Below are 27,577 nucleotides of genomic sequence, written 5' to 3'. Positions count from 1 at the left end.
TTGTTTTTTTTGTTCGTTTGTTTGTTTGGTACCAGGGATCAAACTCGGGACCTTGCACTTGCGAGGAAAGGTGCCGGAACCACTGAGCTAAATCCCCGGTGAGGACATACTGATTCTATAGGACAGAATCTCAGACGTATAATTACTGGACTAAAGGATGTGAGCTTTTGAAATATTTGCTGCCTTCCAGGAAATTTCCAATACATACTCTCCGGGATCATCTTAACTTGAAATATTACAGATCAGGGAGTGCTTTTTTATAGGCGTAGAAAGGCCATCCTTTATTCTTTTCATGGTGAAGGGGATGCATGCATGCTAAGCAACCGCTTTACACTGAGTACACTCTTACCCCTCATCCTTTAATTGCTCTTAGCTGGTATTTAACTCTTCCACTTAAGAAATCAATACCTTTGATGCATATACCTTTGCATTGACCTCTGGCTTAATTAGCTTTCTGGATAAAATGTTGAATGTCACGGATGAATGGGCACAGCAGGAAGACATTTTATGTCTGTACAGTATTAAGAAAGGCTTTCTGAAGAAAGCTGTTTAAAGTTGGAAGCTCTCCATTATTGGAGATAGAAATTGAGCAAAGACTGGGCAATCACTTGGCAGAATGTTTTCTTTCATTCATCAAACCTTTAAAGAATACTTCTTTCTTCAGCCTTGAGAAAGGACCTGAAGACTCAGAGGTGAAACATTTTAGGGTGCTGCCACCAAAGATGAATTTCAAGAATAGGCCAACCGATGCAGTTCTGGGGTTCTTTGAAGTCTTTGTTGCTGCCTGGACCATAATTTTGGGCTTTGGAGGGTATAGCTGTGCGAATAAACGGCTGGAAACAGAAAAACAGCTTTCATGGGGTTTCAATTAATGATTCCCATTTGTGGGTGCTGAATGCAAAGATGAATCTTTGCTGAAGAGATATTCATGGGCAGGGAAGGGAGATGCAATTCAGTGTGAGGAAATTAGGCCGGAAAAATAATGTCTCCTAGCTTTTGTCCAGTTTAGTTCGTTTGGTGTACCCCATCCGTTGGTACTAGGCTCCCAAACCTTCACTTCCACCAGAAGAATTAGCGCTAGCGGCAGAACAGCCTGGGCTATTTTGTAGGCCGGAACCTCTTGTACTGGGTGCCGGAGAGCACGCACCGGGAAGGATTTGGACGTTACACCGCCGCGCACCTTGTCCTTCAGCCCGGCATTCGGAGAAGAAAGCTTGTATCTTAGGCCCCGCTGGGGTACTGGTGATTTCTCTTGTGGTTCGGGGTCTGAGGCTAGGCCTCAAGTGGAAACGGCGTCACCATGATGGCCGGACGGCCGGGCCGAGTGCCCTTACAGTTCGTACCAGATGAGGCCCGGAATCTCCCTCCGCCCAAGCTGACCGACTCGCGGCTTCTCTACTGCGGCTTCCTGGGCTACTGCTCGGGCTTACTTGATAACGCGTTACGGCGGAGGCCGCCGCTGACTGCGGGTGAGGGTCGCGCGTGCGGGGTCAGCCGGGAGGCGAGGGGTTCGCAGGGCTGCGGGTTGTGGGCTGCTGGCCGCGGGCTGGCTCCCCCTGAGACTCTCCCTCTCAGACCCAGTGCCTCTGTTTTCTGGGCCTTTTCGCCTAGTTCTTCGCGCCTCCCTTCCTCGGGCTGTCCCCCTCCCGCCCCGTTAGCTGTTAAGAATCGGGCAAAGCAAGGTTGTCCTTGTCCATTTAGAGAAACAGGTGCGGTGAAGCGGAGACCTGTTGTAAACCCACGGAGAGACTTGTAAAAGACCCGAGAATTCCGTTTGCGCTCTGATCTGCAAAAGGGAGCGTTCATTCCATGCTGGGTACTACTGACTGACTGTGGTCTTTTTAGTATTTAGTTCTTTAAAAAAAAAACTTTTAAGTAAAAGTATTAGCCGCAAACGAGGAAACAATACCGGAAAGGTTAAAGCAGTTTGCCCTAGACTACAGGCTTGTACGTAGCAGATCCTGTTTATAATTAAGATATGAGTGTGTATTCAAAACCAATGCTTTTGCAGACTTAATGTGCATAAAAGAATAGCCGTCCAGGTGGCACGCTCTCCTGTAACCCCAACACTGGGAGGCTGAGACAGGAGGATCAAGTGTTGGAGTCCAGCCTAGGCAACAGTGAGACCCTGTCTTAAAAACAACAACAGAAAATGTGGTTTTTTAATAAAGTGGAGTACTACTCAGCCATAAAAAATGAGAAATTAGAGACATTTATAGCTAAGTGGATGCACATTGAGGCGATACTCTTAACTGAAATAAATAGGACACACATGTATAAATACCGAATAGTTTCTCTCGTGTGAGAAACTGAAAGTGTAAATAAGGACTAAATGTATAATAGGTAATGTGAAATAGGAAGAAAAGCGGCAAAGGGGAAGTGGGAGGGCTAGGGGAAAGGATAGAAGGGAATGGGATTAATATGAGAAAATGGAAAAATAGGAACAAAATCTTTGTAAATAGGGAGGACTGGAGGGGTTGAAGAGAGGGCTGGGCAAGGGTGAAAAATAAGAACCAAGAGAGACTATGTAAAGGTGCAAATTTCCAATGATGAATGTCATTATATTGTATACCTAAAATGTACCAATGATTAGAATGAATAATCGATAATGTAAAATAGGAAGAAAGGGTCCAAAGGGGTAGGGGTAATGGGAGGGGCAGGGGAAAGGAAAGAAGGGAAAGGAAAAATGCTGAGAAATGGAAAAAATGGAAATAAAGTCTTTGTAAATAGGGAAAGGGTGGGCTAGGAATGGGGAAAAAATTTAAAAAATAAATAAATAAAACAACAACAAAAAAAACCCCAACTGTTCACAGACTCCCAGATCTCCCAGTGTGGTCTGGGGGCCACACTTTGAATAGGAGGCTTTCAGCAGCCAATGTGCTGTATTTCCTAGTAATCCGCCACTGGCCTCCTGTCAAAGACCATCTTGATAATAGCTGACACAGTAGTTGTGCTAAGTGCTATGGATTCCAGAAGGAAAAGAAGAGAGGAAGTTTTGAAGAGATGTCTTTGAACTTCGCCTTGGTTATCAGGCAGAACTTAAGAGAAAGAGCTTTCTAGGCCTGTGTGCTAGTGGGAGCAAATGAAGTCAGACGTCTCCAAATGGGCATTTGATGATTGAGTGTACAGGATGGGGTAATAAGGCTACAAAGATTAGGTAGTGGATGGCAGTTTGTTCTGTAGGCAGGCAGGAACCTTATCAGCTTTTGCAAGCTGAGGGAGTGCAGTGATGAGACCTGTGTTCTAAAAGGTTAGCTTTGTCAGCAGTGTGAAACACTGATCAGAGCTGAGGAGTACAGCTAGGAAAAAAGCTAATGAAATAAATGGTTCAGGCTACCAGGGGTCATCTCACTTGTGCTGTGTATGTCAGCTCCCAGCCCAGCTCATCCCAGCATTTCCAGTGTTCAAATAGTATTGAAATCCCATCTCCCTTGGACTGAGCCTTCGGTACAGAAAGGAGTAGTTTTTGTCCATTTCTGCCTCTGAGGATATGAAACTTTTCTCCTTTTTATTACCACTCCATATGTGCCCAAGCCTGTCACTTGGTATCATGAGCTCCACTTAGGAACTTCACTTTGGGCAAGTGAATTGGTGCAGCCATTCAGAGCTAAAGTTTCTTCATCTACAAAATGAGAATAATTAATATTTGCATGTTTGTTGTGAGAGTTGAGGTTCTATAGGTAAAATGCCTGACATACAGAGGCACTGGCTGAAGTTCCTTTCTCTTAGCTCTTGTTATGTAGTTTGCTATATGTTTGTTCAATATTGAGCTTATCTCTGTGCCAGGCACTGGGTTATATACTGACTAGATGGGGTGAGGAATACCATCCCTGCCCTTAAGAAGCAAACAAACAGTCCGTTACTGATCTCAGTGTGATAAGTATGGTTTTGGTGGGGGTTTTTTTGGTACAGGGATTGAACTAGGGACCTTCCACTTGTGAGGCAGGCAGAGGAACCTACTGAGCTAAATCCCCAGCCCAAGATAAGTATACATTTTGATTAGAAGTAGGTGAACAGAGAGTGCTTGGGAGCACAAAAAGAGGTACATCTAGGCCGGGGATTTAGCTCGGTGGCACTGCACCTGCCTTACAGGCGCAAGGTCCTGAGTTTGATCCCCAGTACCAAAAAAAAAGAAGAAGAAGAAAAGAGGTACAAATGGGAGGAAAGATGTTTCAAGGGAAGTAAAAGTTTGCCAAAATATGGAAGTATATACCACTTAATCTAACCTCATTTTTGTCAGTTTAGCCTTTCCGGGAGACAGAAGAGCAGAGTAGCTAAGGACATTTGCTTTTGGGCTTGATACTACCCTCACCCTTCTAAGCCACTTGAGTCTAGGTAAGTTTTCTAGCTCAAAACCAGAGAAGATAGTGTTTATAAAGCAAAACCCAGGACTAGTTCAGAGTTCCTGAATTTCCTGAACTTCCCTAAATTGCTTTGGAAAATTTAGATGCTGAAGACTTTTGAAATTCTAATCTTTGCAGCATTTATTGAATGCATGTTGTGTTTGTCTGGTCAGTGTCTGGCATATATTAGAATAGAATACAACAGTGGGCCGGGGATTTAGCTCAGTGGTTCCGCCACCTGCCTCACAAGTACAAGGTCCCAAGTTTGATTCCCAGTTCCAAAAAAACACTTGTAATAGAATACAATAAAATAAGTACTTACTGAATGAATAAGTGTAGATAGATTACAAAAAAAGTATAAAACATGGTCCCAACTCTCCAGAGGCTTACAGTCCAGATGGCTGTTCCTATTAAAAACCAAATTGTGGTACAAATCTGTGCTTGTAGGGTAGCAGATGTGACACATAAATGATGTTTGTAAGAAAGGTGTTAGAAGTGAGGAAAGAGATAGACGATGGATTTTTGAACTATAGTCCTAGAGAGTACTAAGCATTCTGCAGATAGTAATGAAATAATAACCACTTGCCAGTCCAATTATTTAAACACAGATGACCAAAAATTGAATATTTTTTGTTAATTTTTATAAGATAATACAACCAGAAATATAAAAATGACAGTTGTATCAAATTTATTCAGTACAAGACACAGCTGGTTGAAATGACACTTGCCCAGGTGATGCTTGATGCTTGGGATAGTCAGTGTGTAAACAAATATGCTGCCCAAGTGATGCTCAGGGTAAACTGTTCAGTGGTTAATGAAATAAAATTATGTATATCTTTTTTAAATTAACAAAAATACTAAATTGGGCTGGGAATTTAGCTCAGTGATGCCACCGCCTGACTCACAAGCACGAGGTCCTGAGTTCAATCCCTGGTACCAAAAAAAAAAAACAAAAAAACCCCAAAAAACAAAACAAACAAACAAAATACTAAATTAATTTTTTTCTTAAGCTTTTTTCCCCAGCACCTGTTTTTTAAATCCTTGTTGCTGGTTACTACTTAGCTGTCCTAAATTTGGAGATAGTTTGTAATCTAAGTATAATCAAAATTACATATTTATTTCTAATGTGATCTATCAGTAATTTATGTTATTATGCAAAGAGAGAAATGACTTCCTTGTTTAGACTCACTGTGTACATGAAAGAAGGGGAAAGTGATAGTAGAGGAAGACCAGCATAGAGAGAAGAGAGGCTAGGAAAATGAGGGCTTATGAAAATGCTAAATCAAGCCAGGCATGGTTGTGCATGCCTGTAATCCCAACACTGGGAGGCTGAGACAGGAGGATTGCAAGTTTGAGGCTAGCCTAGGCAACTTAGAACCCTATCTTTTTTTTTTTTTTTGTATTAAATTCTTTTATTGGTACATTGTAGGTATACAACACAATTACATTTCTCATTGGGAATTGTACCTTTACATAACGGATCTTGGTTCTTATTTTTTCCCCATTCCTAGCCCTCCCTTCATGCCCTCCACCCTTCCCTATTTACAGAGACTTCATTTCCATTTTTTCCATTTCTCATCATTTTTCCTTTCCCTTCTTTCCTTTCCCCTGCCCCTCCCACTATACCTACCCCTTTGGACCTTTTCTTCCCATTTTGCATTATCAATTATTCATTCTAATCATTGGTACATTTTAGGTATACAATATAATGACATTCATCATTGGAAATTTGCACCTTTACATAGTCTCTCTTGGTTCTTATTTTTCATCCTTGCCCAGCCCTCCCTTCAACCCCTCCAGTCCTCCCTGTTTACAAAGATTTTGTTCCTATTTTTCCATTTTCTCATATTAATCCCATTTCCTTCTATCCTTTCCCCTAGCCCTCCCACTTCCTTCCCCTTTGTCCCTTTTCTTCCTATTTCCCATTACGTATTATACATTTTAGTCCTTATTTACACTTTCAGTTTCTCACACGAGAGAAACTATTCAGTATTTACACGTGTGTCCTATTTATTTCAGTTAAGAGTATCGCCTCAATGTGCATCCACTTAGCTATAAATGTCTCTAATTTCTCATTTTTTATGGCTGAATAGTATTCCATTTTATAAAAACCCCACATTTTCTTTATCCAGTCTCCAGTTGATGGGCATTTGGGCTGTTTCTAAGTTTTAGCTATTACAAACTATGCTGCTATGAACATGGATGCACATATATCACTGTAGTATGATTCTTTTAATTCTTTGGGGAAGATCCCTAGCAGTGGAATAGCAGGGTCAAATGGGACTTCCAGTCCTAGCTCTTTGAGGTATCTCCATACTGATTTCCACAGTGGTTGCACCAGTAGTAGAACCCTATCTTAAAATAATAAATTGATAAAGGGCTACAGATGTAGCTCAGTTGGAAAGCCTTGGGTTTGCTCATCAGTACCAAAAAAAAAAGGCCATGCTGTGCATTTAGGGCTGGGATGTTGACATCATCATCTAAAACTTTTTTTGTGTGTTTGGTACTGGGAATTGAACCCAGGGCCATCACACTAAGCTATATCCCAAGGCCCTTTTTAAAAAATTTTGAGACAAGGCCTTATTAAGTCATGAAGTTGCCCAACTGGGCTCAAATTTGCAATCCTTTCGCCTCAGCCTTCAGAGTACTGAGATTACAGTGTGTGCCGCCCCACCTGGCTCCAAAGTGCTTTTATGCATATGTTGTCTTGGTTTATATATTAATACTGTGAGAAAGATAGGATAAGTATTACCTCTGTTTTAGAGGTAATAAACTGACTAACCCAAGGTCGTTTATTAATAATAAGTATATATTAGATGCTATGTGCTAACATGCAAACATTAATCAAATATTGGCTTTGTCTAATGATAGAAACAGAAATAAATTACCATAGTAACTTATGTAGTAATAAAGAGGAGTTCATCCTTTTAACTCTAGGAAATGGGAAGACTTCTTAGAGGAATTGATATCTGAGTTGAGTCCTGAAGGATGTCTGGGCACAGAAATAACAAGTTCATGGTATTTCAAGCATGAAAGTTTGTGTGAGAAATTCAGGGTTGCTCAGTATTGCTGGAATACAGTGTACATATGAGGAAGTATCAGAAGAGGAAGGTAAAAGTTGCCTCTCGAAGAGCCATATTCAGGAGTTTGAACTCCTTTTTGACAAAATTGAGGGTACTACTACATGATAGGCTTGCATTTTAGTCAAATTCCGAGTGGCAGAGTAAAAGCTAGGATCAGAGTGAAATGACTGGTGTGACAGGTGGACTAGATAGTGCAAATGAGAGAGTGCCCCTAAATCAAGGAAAGGAAATATTTAACTGGTAAAATTGATAGGACTCAGGGACTGGATATGAGAAAAGGAGTTAGAATAAAGGATGGTTAACCAGGTGTGGTGATACATACCTGTAATCCCAGCATGCTAGGAGACTGAGGCAAGAGGATTGTGAATTAGAGCCCAGCCTGGACATTTTTAGGGACTTAGACCCTGTCTCAAAATAAAATATAAAAAGCAGAAGGGCTAGAGATGTCGCTCAGTGTAGAGGCTCTGGATTCAATTCCCAGAACCACCACCACCAACAGCAAAAAAAACAAACAAAAAGAAAAAAACTGATCACTAGCCAGGTACGGTGATACATACCTAGTATCCTAGTGCTTTGGCAGACTGAGGCAGGAGGAGCACAAGTTCAACCCAATCTGGGCAATTTAGTGAGAAAGTGAGACCCTGTCTCAAACATTTTTTTGAAAAAGACTAAAATTTGAATGTGAAGGCCCTAGGTTCAATCCCTAGTAGTAAGGAGGGTGGGGTGATTACTGTGTTTTTGAGTTGGATTCTTTAGTAAATGATCCTGTCACGCTCTGAGATAGGAAGAAGAGGTATAACAAGGAAAGAAATGGGTTGTGTGGAATATCCACATTAATATGTCTGTCGCACATTTGGGGTCTATGTGTTACTCAGCATAACTGTTTGGGTTGGACATATTTATGGATCATCAGCACATGAATAGTAAAGACTATAGCAATAAATGAGTTCCCCACATGACTGACTATATGTGAAAAAAGGTAAGAGGATTACGGGTAGAATCCTGGGACATAGCTAGAAACAAAAATCTGAAGTAAACCTTTTGTAAAAACTTTCCATGTAGCAAGTTCACATGCATGATCTTTCAGACTTTCAATTCGGAGTTACCTAGGCCATGTGATTTGATCCAGTCTCTTTATAATAGGATGACTTTTTTTTTTTTTTAAGGTAACTTGTTGTGCAGGCTGGCTTCAAATGCCTGGGCTCAAGCAGCCTTAAACATCAGCCTCCTGAGAGGCTGGGACTCACCAGTACACAAAACTCCATGCCCAGTTCGAAACAGGATGATTTTTTAAATATAGTTTTTTAATATAGTTTTTGACATGCAAATGGTACAGAATTTAGAAAGTATAAAATAAAATAGAAGAGATTTCTTTTTTTTTTTTTTTTTGGTACCTGGGATCAAACTTGGGACCTTTTGCTTTCGAGGCAGGCGTCGGCACCACTGAGCTAAATCCCCGGCCTAGAGAAGAGGTTTCTTTTCTTTTTTTTTTTTTTGTTTTGTTTGTTATTTTATTTATTTATTTATTTTCCCCATTAACATTATTGGTACATTTTAGGTATAAAATACAGTTACATTCATCATTGGGATCTTGTACCATTACATGAGTCTCTTGGTTCTTATTTTTTTTCCCCTTCCCTTGCCCTCCCTTCACCCCCTCCACCCTTCCCTATTTGCAAAGACCTTGTTTCCATTTTTTTCCTAAGAAGAGGTTTCTTAAGGAGGTATGGTACAGCTGACTGTTCGAATAGCCAGTAAATATGCAAATATAATTTGGGATATAAAGACAAACCAAATTGGTTTTAGGCCATTTGTAGAAGATTTTACTTGCATCTTATCACATCCTGAACGGGCCTTAGAATACAAAGTTTTTAGATAAAAAGCTAGCTTACTGAAAAAATAAATTCGTTTTTTTTCTGTTCTTGTTTGATTTGGCTTGGTTTGGTTTTTTGAGGCAAGATCTCACTATGCATCCATCCTAGGCTGCCTCCTGTGTGAACTCACAATCCTACCTCATCCTCCAAGTGCTACGATTACAAAAGCATATCACCATGACCAGCTTTTTTTTGCCTGTTCTTAAACTAGGATTTTTGCTTATCCACATTCTTCCATTAAGTGTTTTATAAAACCTAAAATTAAAATGTTGCATTTTATTGTTATATTTACAGAGTTAACACTACTTTTCATAATTGCTAGATTTCTTTAAGGCATGGGATATATCAAGGTCAAGGTCAGTTAAGGCTATTTAGAGTAGAAAAGCTTTTTTTATTTTAAAAGAATGTTGGAAATACCACAACAATAAATTTTGTATCTGAAATGTAAAAATGTAATTCTTTGTATAGATTGACTGATTTTTACTTTCTTTGGTATTTGTCATTTCAATTTCAGGTGTGCATCGCCAGCTTCTGTATGTTACTTCCTTTATGTTTGTTGGATATTATCTTCTAAAACGTCAGGATTATATCAGTGCCATAAGGGATCATGACATGTTTGCGTATATTAAATCACATCCAGAGGATTTTCACAAAAAAGGTATTCAAGTTAATTATAGAAAACCTGTTTCTTTACTCTGTATCTTATTTCCTTGTTCATCTTATCCATGCCCATTGTTTCAAGTACCTTCTATGTTCTATTGACTCCCACATTAAAAAAAATTTTAAATCCCTTTCCTTTCTCTCCCTTCCTCCTTCCCCTTTCCCCCTTTTCATTCTTGCTGATGTTATTAATCTTAGCTCATGTTATGGCATTTAATGTTTGCATTCATTGACATTTTTAAGTTCCTGGACATGGTATATCCTTATTCTATTTATTTCCCCTTGCTCTCACCCCTCGCCCTTGGTCTCTTGGACCCCTTTCCCATTTGCAAGAAATCCATCCCCTGTGTCTCCTTCCATCCATCCTTTATTATTCTCTTTGTTTAGATTTTGCCTCACTCAAATGAGAGATACCATATGGTATTTAAGCTTGTGTGTCTGCTTTGTTTCACTCAACATTATATTTTCCAAGTGCATCCACTAGACTAGGATCTCCTAAATTTGTACATCCAGTATTTTTTGTTTTGTTTTGTTTTGCTGGTTTTTTGAGACAGGGTCTTGGTGTGTAGCTTAGGCTGGCCTTGAACTTGAATCAGTCCTGCCTCAGCCTCCTGAGTACTAGGATTATAGGTATATGCCACCATGCCCAGTCTCATATATTCGATTTTTGACTGAGTAACTCTGTATCTCTTGGACAACAAATAAAATTCATGTTCCTTCTGCTTCTCAAAATTCCTGGTCAGTTTTGAACTCTTATCTCTCACCCACAATCACTACCTTGGTCCAGGTCCTGATAATCTCTTGCTTGGACTGTTGTACTTATCTCTGTCTGTGGTGTTTTGTTTCTTTGGCTTTTGTTTTTTTGTTTTGTACTGTTTTTGTTTTTGTGCTTCTGGGGATTAAACTCAGGGCCTTCTCACTGAGCTACACTTCTAACCCTTTTTACTTTTTGAGTCAAGGTCTCAGTTCCCCAGGCAAGGCTCAGACTTGTGATCCTCCTGGCATCCATACAGAGTGCTGCACCACTACATCCATTACAGGCCTGCACTACATCTAGCTTGGTCTTATTTCTGCTAACAGGGCCGGAGATTTAGCTCAGTGATGCTTCACCTGCCTCACAAGTGCAAGGTCCTGAGTTTGATCCCCGGTACCAAAAAAAAAAAAGTGCTTGCATCAGCAGCACATATATTTCTGCTAACAACAATCTGATCACGCCTCTTGGTTTAAAATAGCTATCTGTTAAACCAGGCATAGTGTCACACACCTACAATGGCAGCACTCTGGAGGCTGAAGCAGAAGGATCACTGCGAGTTCAAGACCAGCCTGAATCTCATAGTGAGACCCTGTCTCAAAATAACAAAACACTATCTATTGCCTCCAGGATAAAATCCAGACTTCTTAGAATGCCTCATTCCCCAGGCTGAGTTATGCTGTGGTAGAAACACTTGGGCCATCCCTTTTATTTTCCACATTTTATATACATGTGTCCCTCACTGGATGTAGCTTCCTCTTTACCTCCCCAGCCTTTACCCCAGATCCTGCACATACCACCCCATATAGATAAGAAATGACCAAATGACCTGCCCTGCAGATTGTGGTGATGTACTGGTGGTACTGGAGATTGAGCCTAGGGGTACTCTACCATTGTGCTACTCCCCCAGGGCTTTTTTTGTCTTTTGGTTGTTTTGTTTTTGAGACAGGGTGATACTAAATTGCCTTGGCTGACCTTAAACTTGTGATTCTCCTATGTCAGCCTCCTGAGTACCTGAGATTATAGGCATGTAGCCCTATGCCTGGCTAACTAGGAACATTTTTGTCTTCCCCAAGCCTACAGAGTATTTGGCATTAGTAATATGTAAATGAATGTAGAAAAATTTTGCAATTACAAATATATAAACATTTTACATAGATTTTCTTATGTAAAATGATTTTCCTGTTCATATAAATGTGTAATATAAAGCATTTAAATTTAACTAGGCTAAAAAAATTTTTTTCACTAGGCTGAGTGAATGATCCTGAAGCCTCTTAAGCTCTAAAAATTTTATTACTCCATTACTCTATAATACTCCCCTGAACTTTAGTCATATGTGTGATATTTATGGTGGCTCAGGTGGGGAATACCCACAACCATTGAATACTAGAGTTTGAAGGAATCTTGGAAATACTGATTTATAGAAGTGATATCCAGTGGCTGAGCAGTCAGTGCTCAGCACCAAGACTCTGGATCTTTGTGGAGAATAGCTATTCCCACTTGCTCCCTCTGTCAGCAGAAGTTTGTGGCCACATGGGCGGCTCCATCTTTGGGTAACAGAGTAGTCACAGGTGTCCCCAGAGCCTCTGATGCTGATGGGGCTCGGAGAGCTTAACCACAGCAGCTGCTCTCCTATGTGACCTGTCCCCTCCTTGTTTGTTCCTTTCTTTACCCCTTCAGCCAGGATAATCCTTATAGCCATTTGGATATCACCAGGATTCATGAAACAAAATGTATCAGTGATTGCCAAGCCATAGTTGAGGACAAGAAAATAAAGAAATGCTTAGGAGTTTAACTTAATCTACTTGGGCTGCTATAACATAATATCTTAGACTGTATAATTTATATCAGTTTGTTGTTACAGTTCTGGAGGCAAGGAAATCCAAAATCAAGGTGCCAACAGTTTCAGTGTCTGATGGCTTATTCTGCTTCATAGATGGCACCTTCATCTTGCTGTCTTCTTACCTGGTACAAGGGGCACACATCTCCCTCTAGTCTCTTTTATAATCCTATTCCCATCCCATAGGTGCTAACCCCATTTATAAAGGCTTGAACCTCATGACACCCAATCACCTCCCAATGGCTTCACTTTTGTTTTGTTTTGTGTTATAGTGTCTCAGTACTGGGGATTGAACCCAGGGCTTTGGGAATGAGCTGCATCCCCAGCCTTTTTTTTTTTTTCTTTTTAATTTTGAGGCAAGATCTCACTAAATTGTTAAATTGTCCAGGCTTAACTCAGAGTTGTCCTAAAGTGCTTGGATTACAGGCTTGCACTACCACACCCAGCCAGCCTCACCTCTCTTAATGCCATATAGAACTGGGGAAGTAGTTTTCAAAATAAGGAAATTTTGAAGGGACACAGGCTTTCAGACCAAAGCAAGTCTCTGACAGTAAGATGTTTGGTATTCATTTTTGTATTTTAGAAAAATTATATATTGTTTTGGTTTTTTGTTTTGTTTTGTTTTTTGGTGCCAGGGATTGAATTTGGGTCCTTGCGCTTGCACAGCAGGGGGCGAAACCACTGAGCTAAATCCCCGGCCCCATATTGTTTTGTTTTTTGAGACAGGGTCTCACTATGTAATTCAGGCTGACCTTGAACTCACTATGTAGCCCAGGCTGGCCTCAAACTCCCAGCAATCCTCCTGCCTCAGCCTCCTGAGTGCTGGGATTATAGTCGTGCATCACCTCAGCCTCCTGAGTGCTGGGATTATAGTCGTGCATCACCATATCCAGCTAGAAAATGTAATTTTTTTTTTTTTTTTTTTTGGTTCTGGGGATCGAACTCCGGTCCTTGGGCTTGCACAGCAGGCAGTGAAACCACTGAGCTAAAGCCCGGCCCCAAGAAAATGTAATTTTTAAAATTATTTTTGTGATCCTGGGACCTTGTGCATGCTAGGCAAATATTCAACCCCTGAGCTACAATCCAGCCCAAAAAATACAATTTTTTTTTTGTTACCAGGGATCGAACTCAGTCCTTGCGCTTTTGAGGCAGGTGGAGGAACCACTGAGCTAAATCCCCAGCCCAAATAATACAATTAAAAAATAATAATTTTAAAATAAATCTTTTGTGATCTTTCTTTTTATAGAGGAGAAAACTTATGGTGATATTCTGGAAGAATTTCATCCAGTTCGTTGAAGTCTTCAAAACACTTCCATTTTACTGAGACCTGTTATTTCTGAATTGTATGGAACATGTTTCCATGACTGAAGTTGATGTTAATCTCTGTGCTACAATTAAAATGATTATTATAAGTACCCTGACTCCTTTTTCATTGTAAGAAAAACAGTAAAAAGCAGACAGCCACTTTTCATTCACCTAGTTTTAAGAAGATATCTGAAAGATTTTTTAAATGGCTTTTGGAGACTGGGGATGTGGCTCAGTGGTTAAGTGTTTACTTAGCACGCACGAGGCCCTGAGTTCAATCCCTAGCACTGCAGAAAATAAATAAAATGGAATATAGTTCTAGGTTAGATTGGGAAAACGTCAGCTCTTGAGCAAAGTATAGTTCATTGCCAGTAAAGTTTTATTGCAACACAGCCATCTTTATGTGTTTTTGGCAGCTTTCATGTTACATCTTGCAAATCCTGCAATAGTTAATATCTGACCCTTTACAGAAAGGGTTTGCCTGCTCCTGTCTGGTGCAGAGCAAATACACAGCAAGCCAGACTATGGAGAGTATTGTGAGGTGTGCAGACTAATTTTGATCCCATACATATTGAGAAATCATGAAAGGGTTTTCAGTTGGAGTAACAGTCAGGTTTGTATTTCTGAGCTCTGCAAAAATACAGAGGGTGATTTAGAAGAAGGAGACTTGAGACGGAGAAGAATTAAAAATCTGATAAACTGCAAAAGGGTCTTTGCTCTTAGATGGATCATCCTGGAAAAAGGGGTCTGTAGTTAGTATACTCTATTATGGGGCTTGGTACACTTAGACATAAAAGACCACACATAGTGGAAGGAGATTGTTCTTTACAACCAAATGCTTTCCAAATAGTTTTTGTTTTCAAACTCAGATTGCATAATCAGATTTGTTTTTGAAAATTACTAAAATTGTATACATGACTTCAAATTGGATGGTGGTATGAATATAAGCAGGAGGGCAAAATTAATTATCACTAGCATGCTACTTATAAAAAATGAAATATCAGGGCCAGGGATTTAGCTCAGTATTTCCACCATCTGCCTCGCAAGCAGAAGGTCCCAAGTTTGATCCCTGGTACCAAAAAAAAGAAAGAAAAATATCAAAGAACATGCTTTAGAAATAAAAAGGTGCTAGGCATAGTGGCGCACACCGGTAATCTCAGCATTTGGGAGGCTGAGGCAGGAAGATTGCTGTGAGTTCAAGCCTGGGCCACATAATGAGTTCAAGGCCAGCCTCAACTGCATAGCGAGACTGTATCAAATATCCCCCCTCCCCATGCATGCAAGAAAAAGAGATACACAAATACAAGGCATTTTTTTCTTAAATTTCTACTACAATAAATATGTTTATTTATAGTTAATCTATTTAGCCTCATAGGGTTCATTAGGTACAGCAGTGTGAGCCATTTATTACAAGGGACTCATCTCTTAATCTTGTAAAACAGCAAGGACTAGAGCAAATACATAGGAGAGGGTGGGAGAAAAAAATCAGCCTATTACAATAGCTCTCACATGCCAGGTAGTTCCGATTCATCTTGTTTCATTTCTGTAACCTTGTGAGGTAGATTGAAACTGTTTCATACTAGAGGGAATTGAGGCGCTTGTGGGTGATGATTCCCGAGATCACATAGAGGATGACTCCCAAAAGGAGGGATGTGAATGAACACTGGTTATGTGCTAATGCTTCTGCTTGTTCTAACTGCCGCACTGGACAGGTAACTCATGAACCAGGTTGCCACCCCAAGTTGATAAGAGGAGGGAAAGGAACTGTAAGTATCGACAAATGTCCTTAGGTGAGCCAGTGAGTGGAGTCGGCAAATGAGCTCACAAGGAAGTAGGGAAGCATTCCAGAGGCACAAGTAGCCTTCACATCCAGCTGCAGGTTCAGGTCTTTCTGCTCTCAGGACTGATGAACTGCTGGATCCCAGAGGCTGCCTTCTTGTGTGAAGTGATCTGTGGAGTGCAGAAAACTTAATGTCAAATGAGAACAAATTCAACAAAGTACTATCACATGCCTACTGAAGTCGGAATAGCAGTGAAAAAGCTGGTACTGCTGCTAGGAGAATGGCAGCACTCAAGTGAATTATGCATTATCAGACCGAGGATCACTCATTTCTCCTCTACATTTTACAGAAACTGAGAGGCAGAGGTAGTGTCTAGGACAGTGACAGAGCCAAGAAAAGAGCCCAGATTGTCTGTGTGTGTGTGTATGTGTGTGAGAGAGATGAGGACTGAGGATTCAGCACAGGGCTTCTGCACCAAGTACACCCCTAGCATTTTTTGGTGTTTCATTTTTCTTTTGGTTTTTTGAGACAAGGTCTCACTATGTAGTTTAGGCTGGCCTTGAACTCACTGTGTAGCCCAGGTTGGCCTTGAACTCATGGCAATCCTCCTGCCTTAGTGCTGGGATTACAGGCAAGCAGCACCATGCCCAGCTTTAAGACAAGGTCTTGATAAGTTGCCCATGCAGGATGGACTTGAACTTGTGATTCTTTTGCCTCAGCCTCCCAAGTCCTGAGATTACAGGCATATGCCATTGTCCCCAGCTACTGCCTCCACCAAAGAAAATCAGGTTAGTTAGGATACATTGAATTATTATGATACAGAGTTGCTGCTGTGGCCTTTGAAGTTATTTGGTTTGTCAGCGTGTGGGGTTTCTGGCCCTTCTGCCATTCCCAGTTCCCACCTCCAGCCAAGGCTACATTATTCTAAGGTTCTGAGAAACAAAAAATCCATAAGTGCTGGGCATGGTGACACACACCTGTGATCTCAGCACTCAGAAGGCTGAGGCAGGAGAATCACCATGAGTTCAAGGCTAGCCTGGGCTACATAGTGAATTAAAGGCTGGTGAATTACATGGCAAGACCCTGTCTCAAAAAAAAAAAAAAAAATCCACAGGTATAGAGGAAAAGAATGAGACTGGAGTTAGGCCAAGGTTCCCTTCTTGGCTCTGCCATTTACTTAGTAACCTGAGGCTCATTTCACTTCTCATGCCTTCAGGTTTTTTCATCTGGAAAAGGTAATGATGCTGCCAATCCGGGGTTCCTGTCCCCCATGGCTTTCCCCCTCATGCTTTTATTTATAAGAATAAAAGCCTTGCCAAGGATTTAGCTCAGTGGTTCTGCTGCCTGCCTCAAAAGCACAAGGACCTGAGTTCGATCCCCAGTACCAAAAATATATATATATTTATTAAAAAATTATACTCGCAGGGCCAGGGATTTAGCTCAGTGATTTCACCACCTGCCTTGTAAGCACAAGGACCCAAGTTCAATACCTGGTACCCCCCCAAAAAAATTATACTCTCAAGTGTAAGGTCCTGAGTTCGATTCCTGGTACCAAAAAAAAAGCCTTGTTCCCTTGCCAAAGCGCTTCTGTCTGATTCTTCTACTAGAAAGCTCAGGGTAACTGAACTGGCTCTTCTTTGCTTTCCCATTTTAAGACTGCACATCCTTCTGATCCAGGGACTCAGCTTTGGGAATTTTAGCTCCACAGGATTTGATCCCAGATCCCATGGCCAGTGGCTCACATCCTATGAAGAGGAAGAGACAGCACAAAGCGTCTGCTGTGGTCTGTGGCATACTTCTGCTACCTGGGCTGGGGCCCTCTAGGAGAGCGCCAGCCTTAGAGACAGTTGACCAACCTCTGGGGCCCAGTGGCCGCCACGTGATGATTTCAGAGTTCTCCCATTGGTAGGTTTGGATTGGGCTGACTCACTGGCTTAGTCCTCCTGCAGGAGCGCTTTCCTTTTCCTCCAGTGGGAGGGAAAGCTGTTCCCTTTTCTTGCCCTTTTCCAATAATAAGGGAGAAAACAGGACTAATCTGAGAGTTTGACTCCCATTTGCTCAGCCAAGTTTCTTTCCTTTGAGCACAGCCTCTGATGTGGATTACTGGCTTGATCCCAGGGGGTTAAAGAAGTGAGATGTACTTAGGAGAAAACTGAATAGTGAGTCTGATGGCCACAGTCTGTACACATGCTCTTGACCTTATTTTCGTTGGCGCATAGGAAGAGATTCTTTGCTTTGTCTCTTCCTCTTCATATAGATGTGAGCCACTGGCACCAGCTTCTGGGGAGCTGAGACAAATTCCCGAAGCTGAGTCCCTGGATCAGAAGGACATGCAGTCCTGAAATGAGAAAGCAAAGAAGAGCCAGTTTGGCTGCCTTGGTCCAGTCCCCTCAAGGTGAAGCTGAGGTCGGATAAAAGAAATAAAAGGTAGAAAGGAGATGAAAAACTAAAAGTTTTAAATCGTACTGGTTTTTTTTTTGGTACCGGGGATCAAACTTGGGACCTTGGACTTGTGAAGCAGGTGGCAAAACCACTGAGCTAAATCCTTGGCCCCAAAATTGTACTTTTAAGAAAACTGCAGCTTCAAAACACAAAGTTACCCAAGGTCACACTCCCTTTTCTACTCCACCCCTATTTTTCTTATAAGCCCCTCTCTCTCTAAATCCCTAGGAGTCTTAAAGACACAATAAGAAGAAAAAAAAAAGGACAAAATAAGTCTGTAAATTGGCCTGCGGTTTTTTGGTTTTGGGGGTTTTTTTGTGCCAGGGATCGAACTCAGGACCTTCACTTGCTAGGCAGGTGCAGTGCCACTGAGCTAAATCCCCAGCACTGGCCTATATTTTTCTTTTGATATAAAAATCCACTGATTCCAAGGGCTTCTACTGTTAATTAGATATGATATCTCAAAACTTCGTACACATACAAACGATTCCTATTTTAACATAGCTGATAAAGCCAGTTTTTCATTTAACCCACTAATGAGCAACCTGACCTTAAGAAAACAGACACTATGTAAATGATAAACAATTTAAAAAAGCATCCTATATCATCTGTCTTGAGGATACCCCCAAGGTCACATAAAAACCCCAATCTGAGACCATAGTGCGTCTCAGTCCTTCCTGAGTGTGTACATCTTTGGTGCTTCCTAATAAATCTCCCCATGCCTCTCACTGCCAAGTCTTGCAACTCTTTTACATGACAAGCCAAGAACATACAAGGAGCCAGCTGAGATCCCCATAAGCTCTTTAGTTAGTAATATAAAAATACACGAGAGGGCCGGGGATTTAGCTCAGTGGTTCCAACACCTGCCTCGAGTGCGCAAAGTCCCAAGTTTGATCCTTGGTACCAAAAAAAGAAAAAAGATAAATGTTGGGGAGATAGATATGTTTAACTTCATTTAAAAATTATACATGTATATGTATTGAAACATCACATGGTATTGATACAGGATAAATAAATGTAACTCCTAACCTCTTGTTAGATGCGCCGAGTTTGTGTTCCCTGAAGTGAAAGAATGAATTCTAAGGAACAACGGAGGTTAAAAGTGGAAACTTTAAAAAAAAAAAAAAACACTAGAGATATCTTTAAAATTGTTCAAATGCATTTTTGCTCAGGTTGCTGGCTAGTCAGGATTATATTTGTCTGGTAAATGTTTAAGATATGATGTCAAATGCTCTCTATGTTTCAACTGCAACAACCTTTGGAGTTTTTCTTTGACAAAAAAAAATGATGACTATACTTGTATGGTATCTCAGTTTTCATCAGAAATGTAAAAATAGGGCCCAGGGTGTGGCTCAGCAGCACCATGGCTGACTGACAAATGCAAGGTCCTGAGTTTGCTCCCCAGTACCAAAAAACACAAAACAAAAAACAAAAAAACTGAGGCCAAATGTGGTGGTGCATGCCTGTAATCTGAGGGACCTGTGAATTCAAGGCCAGCCTGAACTACATAGTGAGACTCTGTCTAAGAAAAGAAAAAAACAGAACAACCTTGAGAACCCAGAAGCCAAGCATAGTGACACATGCCTGTCATCCCAGCACTCTGAGAGGCTAAGGCAGGAGGATCACAAGTTCCAGCCCAGCCTGAGAAACTTAGTGAGACTCTATCTCAAAATAAAAAATGAAAAAGAACTGGGGATATAGCTCAGTAGTAGAGTACTCCTAGGTTCAATTCCCAGTACCAAATACATAAATAAATGGAAATATAGATGGGATAATGTTTATCAAGTGTGCTCTTCATGTAATTTAAATGCAAATTAATATGATAAAGATAAAATGTCTAAATCATTTGCAAATAAATTAAAATATTAAATATAAAAAAGAAGAAAATATATATATAAATATAAAAGAGTAATGAAGCCAGTTGTGGTGATACTCACCTGTAATCTCAGCACTCTAGGAGGCTGAGGCAGGAAGATTGAAAGTTTGAGCACAGCCTAAGTACCTTAGTGACTTAAGTGAGACCCTCTCTCAAAATAAAAAATTAAATGGGGGTGCTGGGGATATAGCTTAGTGCAAAGGCCCTGAGTTCAATCCGCAGTACCAAAGGGAAAAAAAATAGTAATGATGATTCACTAGATAATTAATATATAAATGATTTAAACATTACTAAAATACCAGTTGTTATTCTTACAGCTGGTGCTATGCAGTTGAGAAACTGAAATCCAAAGAAGTGAAGCGGCTTAGCAAAGGCCTCACTGCTCATTAGTGCTGGAAGGGGGAAATGAACCCACAGCTCACTGCCCAGGGACACCTGGCTGTTGGCCCAGCCCAGTTAAATTCAAGAACCTCTGGAAGGCAGCCAGGAACCCTCAAGAGGAGAGAGAAGTGGGCTTGCCTTTGACCATTTGTATCTAAAGTGAGAACCAAAAAATGATGGGAAAGCACTGGAGCAGAGCTCTGTAGGTCTGTGGCAGGGCGTGGGGTGTCCATGTTTACTCCCCATCATTAGAGTGGCAGAGTAGCATTATGTAAAGAACACTCAGTTTGAAATTGGGGGCAGTTTTTTTTTCTTCCTTTTTTTTTGGTACCGGGGATCGAACTCGGGACCTTGCGCTTGCGAGGCAGGCACTGGAACCACTGAGCTAAATCCCCGGCCCAAATTGGGGGCAGTTTTGCTTTTGTCCTCCAACTCTGTGACTTTGGGTGAGTCACTCCACTTATGTGACTAATTTCCTTATTAATAAGCCAAGAATATGAATCCATATGTACACTAGGTGGTTTTGAGATTCCAGCAGCCATAGATGTGGTTGATAGCTGCTAAAGCCAGTCTGTGGGAGAAGGCTGGCAGGTGGCACACAGGCCAAACTGGCAGCTGCTATGGTCTAGTTTCTCCCACTCTACCCATGAGGGACCCACCCATGGCTGGGCCAGGTCTCTTCCTACCTTCCACCATGTTCCAACACCTGCTTTTCAAGGTTGCTGCTCATTCACACCACAGCCCAGCCCCTCTGTGGATGCATATCCAGGCTTAGACTCAGACTCACGTGTACACGTACACACTACAGAGCCTCCTGGTGGGCACACCTATGCACCCTGATGCCAGAATGGATTCAAGTGCCAAGACAGTGGTCCTTTGGCTTTCTGTTTCCCTGGTTGCAACTTAGGATGCCCCCTGCCTCTTGCAGGAATACTGTGAGCAGCCTCACCTGTGTACCCGCATGTGCATATAAATATAATTTTCTTCTGGGCATGGTGGTACACAGCGGTAATCCCAGAATTTAGGAGGCTGAAGCAGGAAGATTGTGAGTTCTAGGCTAGCCTGTGCTACACAGCAAGTTCAAGCCTGGCCTAGACTACAAAGCAAGACCCTGTAAAAAAGCAAAAACAAGGGACTGGGGATTTAGCTCAGTGGTTCCGTCACCTGCCTTGAAAGCACAAGGTCCCAAATTCGATCCCCAGTACCAAAAAAAAAAAAAAAAAAAGCAAAAACAAATAAGAAAACAAAATAGTATGGGAAAAAAAGGTGGTTTTCCATGTTCCGTGACTTGAAAAAGTGAAAAGCACTGCCATGCTCACATAGGATTCACAAAGCATACCTAAGTAAATATGCCTGCCTTAGGTAAATGTCTTCATCTGTAAAGTAGAAATAATAAAACTCATCTTTGTAGAATTATTGTGAGGTTTTATTTAGTTTACAGTACTAAGGATCAAACCCAGAGCCTCTGCACTAAGCTCCATCCCCAGCCCTTTTGTCTTTTATTTTGAGACAGGGTCACAGAGTCACTAAACTGCCCAGGCTGGGCTCAAACTCCTGATCCTCTTGCCTCAACTTGCCAGGGTGCTAGGATTACAGATGTGTACCATCACATCTGGTCATTGTGAGAATTCTGTGTTGACCACTTAGAAGCTGTGCTGCCATTTAATGTGTGCTCAAATGGAAGCTACTTGCACATGCATGACATTAGAAGTTCTTAGGATTCAGGTGGGGGATTTAGCTCAGTAGCACCACACCTGCCTTGAAAGCGAAAGGTTCTGAGTTTGATCCCGGTACAAAAAAATAAAAAAAAGAAGTTCTCAGGATTCACAGATGGGCTTTGTGGATGGCATCTCCCCTGAAGTTAATGCAGTTACATGTCTAAGTACCTGAACTGCAGAGAGAGTCCATAGCTGTAATCAGGTTCTTAAAGAAGTGCATAGTGAGAGCATGCTCATTCAGTTCATACGTCTAAGGCATTCACATGCTTACTAATAAATGAACAGATGCACAAACACACATGTGCCTGGAAGCTGGCACTTCCAGGCTACTTTTCCTTGCCTCTGTAACAGCTCACTGCCATTACTCGCCCATGCTGGGTTGGAAGGATAATAAGGCAGGCCCCCATATTGGGCCCTCCCAGGTGACAGTTCCAATGCCCAGGTGTGAGGGTGGCTCTGTCCAAGAGCTGGCCTGTCCCTCTCCCACTAGGTTCCCAGGGACTCTGACCCATGAGCATGGCCACCATTACCTCCCTTGGAGCTCAAGGCCTACAGGACCTGTCCCGTCATTTCCTGGTATTTCCTCGTCACCTCCTGGGCTTTCTGGGTGAGGTGGGTAAGGATGTGGTGGAGGCTGGAGAAGTGCAGATGGAACTGGGCTTCCAGGTCCAGCTCTCTGGAGATCCTCTCTTCCCCGGCCTCCTCCGTTTCAACAGCCTCATCGTCCTCAGCTTCATTGGCTTGGTGGCCTGCCACCTTGGCCCGCCACTCTTCCCTCGGCAATAGCCCGTGATCCACTTCCACGCGGATGGTCTTGAGCATGGTGAAATAGGTGTAGAGATCGGGGGCCTGAGCCTGCTCCCCAGGCCCCGTCAAATGCACGTCCCGCAGGAGGCTGGGGATCATCACCACCTGCTCCATGTTGTGCACCACAGCCGAGTACCGGTCCATGACGGTCAGCAGGCAGTTCTTGGGGTAGTGCTTGGTGAGCACCTGCATGGTTGCCTCCTCTTGCACACTGAGCCGGGCAGTCTGCCCCAGCACTATTTCTAGGCTTTGGCTCAGATGGCAGATTGAAAGGATGCCAAGGCCTGGCTCCTGGGTCAACACAGCTTTGAGCCAATTCCAAGGTCTGGGGCCCTGACATCTGTCTCTATCAGGTGATCCATCTGCCCAGGGACAGACCTGCCAACCTTCTGGGGTCATTTCAGATCCACGCACCTGCCTCAGGAAGGCCCAGCTCTTCCTGCAGCTGCTTGCAATGCCAGATAGAGGGAACCTCTTCCCTTTGGCAGCTGGTGCACTTGACCCCAGGACACTGGGTAAATTCTTTGGAATTACCTGAAGTCAAGCTGCCGCTTGTTGCCTGCTTGGGGTGGCCTCCTAAACCATACCACCCACTTCTTCAACCTGGGTGCCTTGGCTGTGGAATGAACATGGGAAGAGGGCTCTGAAAGCAAACAGCCTGATGTGAGGCAAAGAGCACTGAAATTGGGCCCAAAGTCCAGTGAGAAGCGCTGGGCCATGCTCATGTCCTGAAGGTCTTCTTCATTGAGGGTACTTTTCCACCATATACTTTATTTCAAAAAAAGCTCTTAGCAGACACGTTAGCCCAGTGTCACTCCAGTCAGTCAGCAGGGTAGAGCATCTGAATAAAATTATACACCTGTAATCTCAGCACTCAAGAGGCTGAGGCAGGAGGATTGAAAGTTCAAGGCCAGCCTGTACCACATAGGGAGTTTGAGGCCGGCCCAGGGCTATATAGAGAGAGCTTGTCTTAAAACAAAACAAAATGTGGCTGGGGATTTAGCTCAGTGGTTCTACCGCCTGCCTCCTGCCTCGCAGGGGCAAAGACCCGAGTTCGATCTCCAGTACCAAAAAAAATGAAATGAAAGGTTACCCAAACTATTCTAAATTAATAAGTTAAAGAATTTAATTTGGGGGCTGGGGACATAGCTCAGTAGCAGAACACTTGCCTAAGATGTGGGAGGCCCTGGCTTTGAATGCCAGTCCACACACACAAAAGAATTGACTAGATTATATAAGTAAACATTTGATTAATCCACTTCTAGCCCTATAACATCATTTGATTTTGAACTTCACTGGGGAAATATTTCTTCAAGTGTTTTATCCCCAAGAAAATGGGGCTTCCGTTCTATTCAAATACACATGATTGCTGAGCAGTGGGTACAGCCGGAGACCATGGACGCTGCAGTTGGGTCCTGCTGCCTCCCACAGGCCCACTTTTGGGGTAACAAGGCTCCCTGGCTCCTGTGTCCTTAATCAGAAAGGTTTGGAAATCTCTCAAGGGAAGGTCTTGCAGCCTTGGTTGTGTAACTCGAATCAATACCCTGGGCATTAAGGGTTTTACTCTCTGCCTTAGTTCATGCAATTTTAACCCAGCCTCGGGTTGCCAACTTAGAACCAGAAAACATTGTGTTCAGCTTGTGGTCAGGGCTGTGACAGCACTGACTCTGGCAGGGGGACAAGAAGGGGCACCCCAGGGACAGCTGATGCCTCTTTTGCCCAGTGAACTGCGGCAGCCCTGAGCCTCCCTTGCCCAATCTGTAAAATTGAGATTACTGATCTTTGTTAAGATCTTCCTGTAGATTTGGAGGGCTACTTCCAAGCACATAGCCCTGTGTCTGGCTGTGTTATTCTGCTTCTGTGTGTGCATTTTATTTTTTTTTATTTATTTTTAATTTTTAGTTTTTTGAAACAGTGTCTGTCTATGTAGTCCAGGCCAGCCTTGAACTCCCTGTATAGTCCAAGCTGGGCTGGAACATGAGACCTTCCTGCCTCAGTCTCTCTTGTCTTGGGACTATAGGCATGCACCACCATGCCTGGCTATGTGTGCATTTTAATTCTATCTGAGGCCAGTCTGTTTCCAGACATTTGCCTGGCTCAAATGAGAGGGAAGGAAGGTGTGGGTAAGTCAGTGTGCTGGGGAAGGACAGCAGGTAAATGAGCAGCTATGTGACTAAATAAGCCATGTGAATTCATGCAGAGCACTGAGGGCCTGGGCAGGAGTGAGGGGGGTCTCCATGCCCAGGGTCACCGAGCCAGCAGGCTGCAGACCAGACTGCCTCTAGGTCTCTGGCAGATGGAAGAGCCTGGATAAGGTGTTGCCAGGAGCTGTCTGACTAGAAGATAGCCAAGGACTTCTGTCTATTTGTTTCTTGGTTTATTGATTTTTTTTGAGAGAAGGTCCCACTTTGAACTCCCTATGTAGCCCAGGCTAGCCTCAAATTCATGGTGATCCTCCTGCCTCAGCCTCCTCAGTGCTGGGATTTATAGGCATGTGCCACCACACCAGCAAGACAGACAAGGACTTCTAAGGGGACAGACAAGGTCTAGGGTGAAGAAGAGAGACAGGAAAGAGGGAGCACGGGGTCTTTTCAGAGGATGCACTGTTATTCCTGCTCTCAAAGATGCTGTCAGGTGTGGCAGCTCATACCTGTAATCCCAGAACTCAAGAGGCTGAGGCAGGAAGATTGCAACGAATTCAAGGCCAGCCTGACTACATAGCAAGACTGGCTCAAAAAACAAACAAACAAAAAAATCACATCTGTTCTAGCTGGGCCGATGCAGGTGGAAAATCCCAGAAAAAGGGGGAGAGAGGGTAACAAAAACTGTCATTTAGTAAAAAAACAAAAAAAACCCCAAAAAAACCCCTGTCATGTAGTTTCCCAAGTCTTCCTGCCCCCATCGCCTCAAGGGGTGGCCTCAGCAAAGCTGCCTATGGGCTCACCCTGAATGCACCAAGCTGGGCTAACAGAACCAGCTCGAGGCGGACAGGGTCAAGGCCCAGAGGCCAGGCTGGGCACGCGTGTGCATGTGGTGTGAGGTAAGGTGATACAGTGTGGTTGCCAGATCCCAGCAGCCTTGGGTGGGCCTGAGGCCAGGCAGCTGCAGAATGGACTCAGACCAAGGAGGGGACAAGCTTTCCAGTTTTTGTTTGTTTTTGTTCTTTCTATTAAGTTTATTGGTGCATTTTAGGTATACAATACAGTTACATTCATCATTGGGATCTTGTACATTTACATGATGTATCTTGGTTCTTATTTTTTTGTTTGTTTTTTGAGGCGGGGTCTCACTATGTGGTCCAAGCTGGCCTCAAATTTACTGCAATCCTCCCGCCTCAGCCTCCCGAGTGCTAGGATTACAGGTGTACATCACCATGCCTGCTAAGCTTTCCAGTTTAAAAATGATTTTTACATAAACACACGCATACACACACCCACACACAACCTGATGTATATGGGTCCAGGCTATTCAGTTATTTAAATTTTTGTTTTATTTTTTTGGTGCTAGGGATCAAACTCAGGACCTCTAGAGTGCTGGACAAGTGTTCTACCACACCCCCGACACCCAGGCTGTTTTTCTTCACATGTCCCTCCAGTCCTGATCTACAGGGAGACAGAAGGGATCAACAGTCCTTGAGCACACATGTAATACCAGAACTCTAGGAGGCTGAGGCAGGAGGATCACAAATCTGAGCCAAGACCCTGTCTCAAAAACAGTTTTAAAAAGGCTTGAGTTGGGCCAGGGATTTAGCTCAGTGGTTCTGGTGCCTGCCTCGAAAGCACAAGGTCCTGAGTTCGATCCCCGGTACCAAAAAAACCCAAAAAAAACAAAAAGGCTTGAGTTGTAACTCGGATTCAATCCCCAGTACCACAAACAATCAAGAGCTGGGGGTATAGTTCACTGGTGGAGCACTTGCCTAGTATGTGTGAAGACCTAGTTTCAATTTCTAGTACCACCACCACCACCAAACGCTAGTCAGAAGCTTGCAGTTGTGAACTGCCCCACCCACACGCCCAGCCATTCAGCCCATACAGATCTGCTTTGTCACGTTGTCTCAAAATTTAAAAATAAAGGGACAACTGACTTACTGTATGACCTTAAGCAAGTCATTGGACCTCTGTAGGCATCAGTCTCCTAAACTAGAAAGTGAGGGAATTAGGTGTAGAAGTGCACAGCTGTAATCTCAGTATTTGGGGGGCTGAGGCAGGGAGATTGCCTAGAGTTTGAGGTCAGCCTGTGCTGCATAGTGAGTTCAAAGCCAGCCTGAACTAGACACTAAACACACACACACACACACACACACACACACACACACACACAGAGTGAGAGATTTAGGCTAAATAGAGGATCATTCAAGATGAAAAACACAATTCCTCTGAATGGAAAATTTGGAGACATCAAGAGTCAACCAACCAAGCAGCTGGGGATGTAACTCAGTGGCACCACACCTGCCTGGCAAACACAAAGTCCTGAGTTCAATCCCTAGTACCGCAAAAAGAAAAAAGAAAGTCTTTAAAATCCTTGGGCCGGGGATTTAGCTCTGTGGTTCTGCTGCCTGCCTTGCAAGTGCAAGGTCCTGAGTTCGATCCCCAGTACCAAAACAAAAACAAACAAACAAAAAACAAGACAAGAGTCAAACGACCAGCTAGGAAGAGGCATTTATGGAGGGAGTGGCAGGCCCTTCCTCAGGAGTCCTCAAGGCACCCCAGAGGCCTG

At 42.8% G+C, this 27,577-nt stretch overlaps 2 protein-coding genes across 3 annotated transcripts; one reads left to right on the top strand and one right to left on the bottom strand.

Annotated features, from left to right (window-relative positions):
* The first annotated feature begins 1,145 nt into the window (after positions 1–1,145).
* Positions 1,146–13,966, top strand: Ndufc2 (NADH:ubiquinone oxidoreductase subunit C2). 2 transcript variants are annotated; one of them, XM_087211362.1, is made up of 3 exons: positions 1,146–1,469; positions 9,815–9,958; positions 12,576–13,286. In XM_087211362.1, the coding sequence occupies exons 1-3, from the start codon at positions 1,301–1,303 to the stop codon at positions 12,704–12,706; spliced, it is 444 nt and encodes a 147-aa protein (XP_087067488.1). In that variant the 5' UTR covers positions 1,146–1,300; the 3' UTR covers positions 12,707–13,286. The 2 variants fall into 2 exon arrangements, with proteins under 2 accessions (XP_087067488.1, XP_004869733.1); XM_004869676.4 differs by lacking the exon at positions 12,576–13,286 and adding an exon at positions 13,798–13,966 and having other exon boundaries at positions 1,154–1,469.
* Positions 13,967–15,320: 1,354 nt separating this feature from the next.
* On the bottom strand, positions 15,321–23,092 carry Thrsp (thyroid hormone responsive). Its single transcript, XM_004869673.2, has 2 exons — positions 22,585–23,092; positions 15,321–15,806 (listed from the first exon to the last, which is right to left on the bottom strand). Exon 1 carries the CDS (start codon positions 23,051–23,053, stop codon positions 22,604–22,606), a length of 450 nt encoding a protein of 149 aa, XP_004869730.2. The 5' UTR covers positions 23,054–23,092; the 3' UTR covers positions 15,321–15,806; positions 22,585–22,603.
* Between the last annotated feature and the right edge of the window lie 4,485 nt (positions 23,093–27,577).

The sequence above is a fragment of the Heterocephalus glaber genome, unplaced genomic scaffold, assembly GCF_053883595.1.
Source record: "Heterocephalus glaber isolate CG9 unplaced genomic scaffold, H.glaber_assembly_v1.0 deba00001428, whole genome shotgun sequence".
NCBI lineage: Eukaryota > Metazoa > Chordata > Mammalia > Rodentia > Bathyergidae > Heterocephalus > Heterocephalus glaber.
The sequence above is the reverse complement of the archived record's forward strand: the minus strand, read 5'-3'. Positions and strand labels throughout refer to the sequence as shown.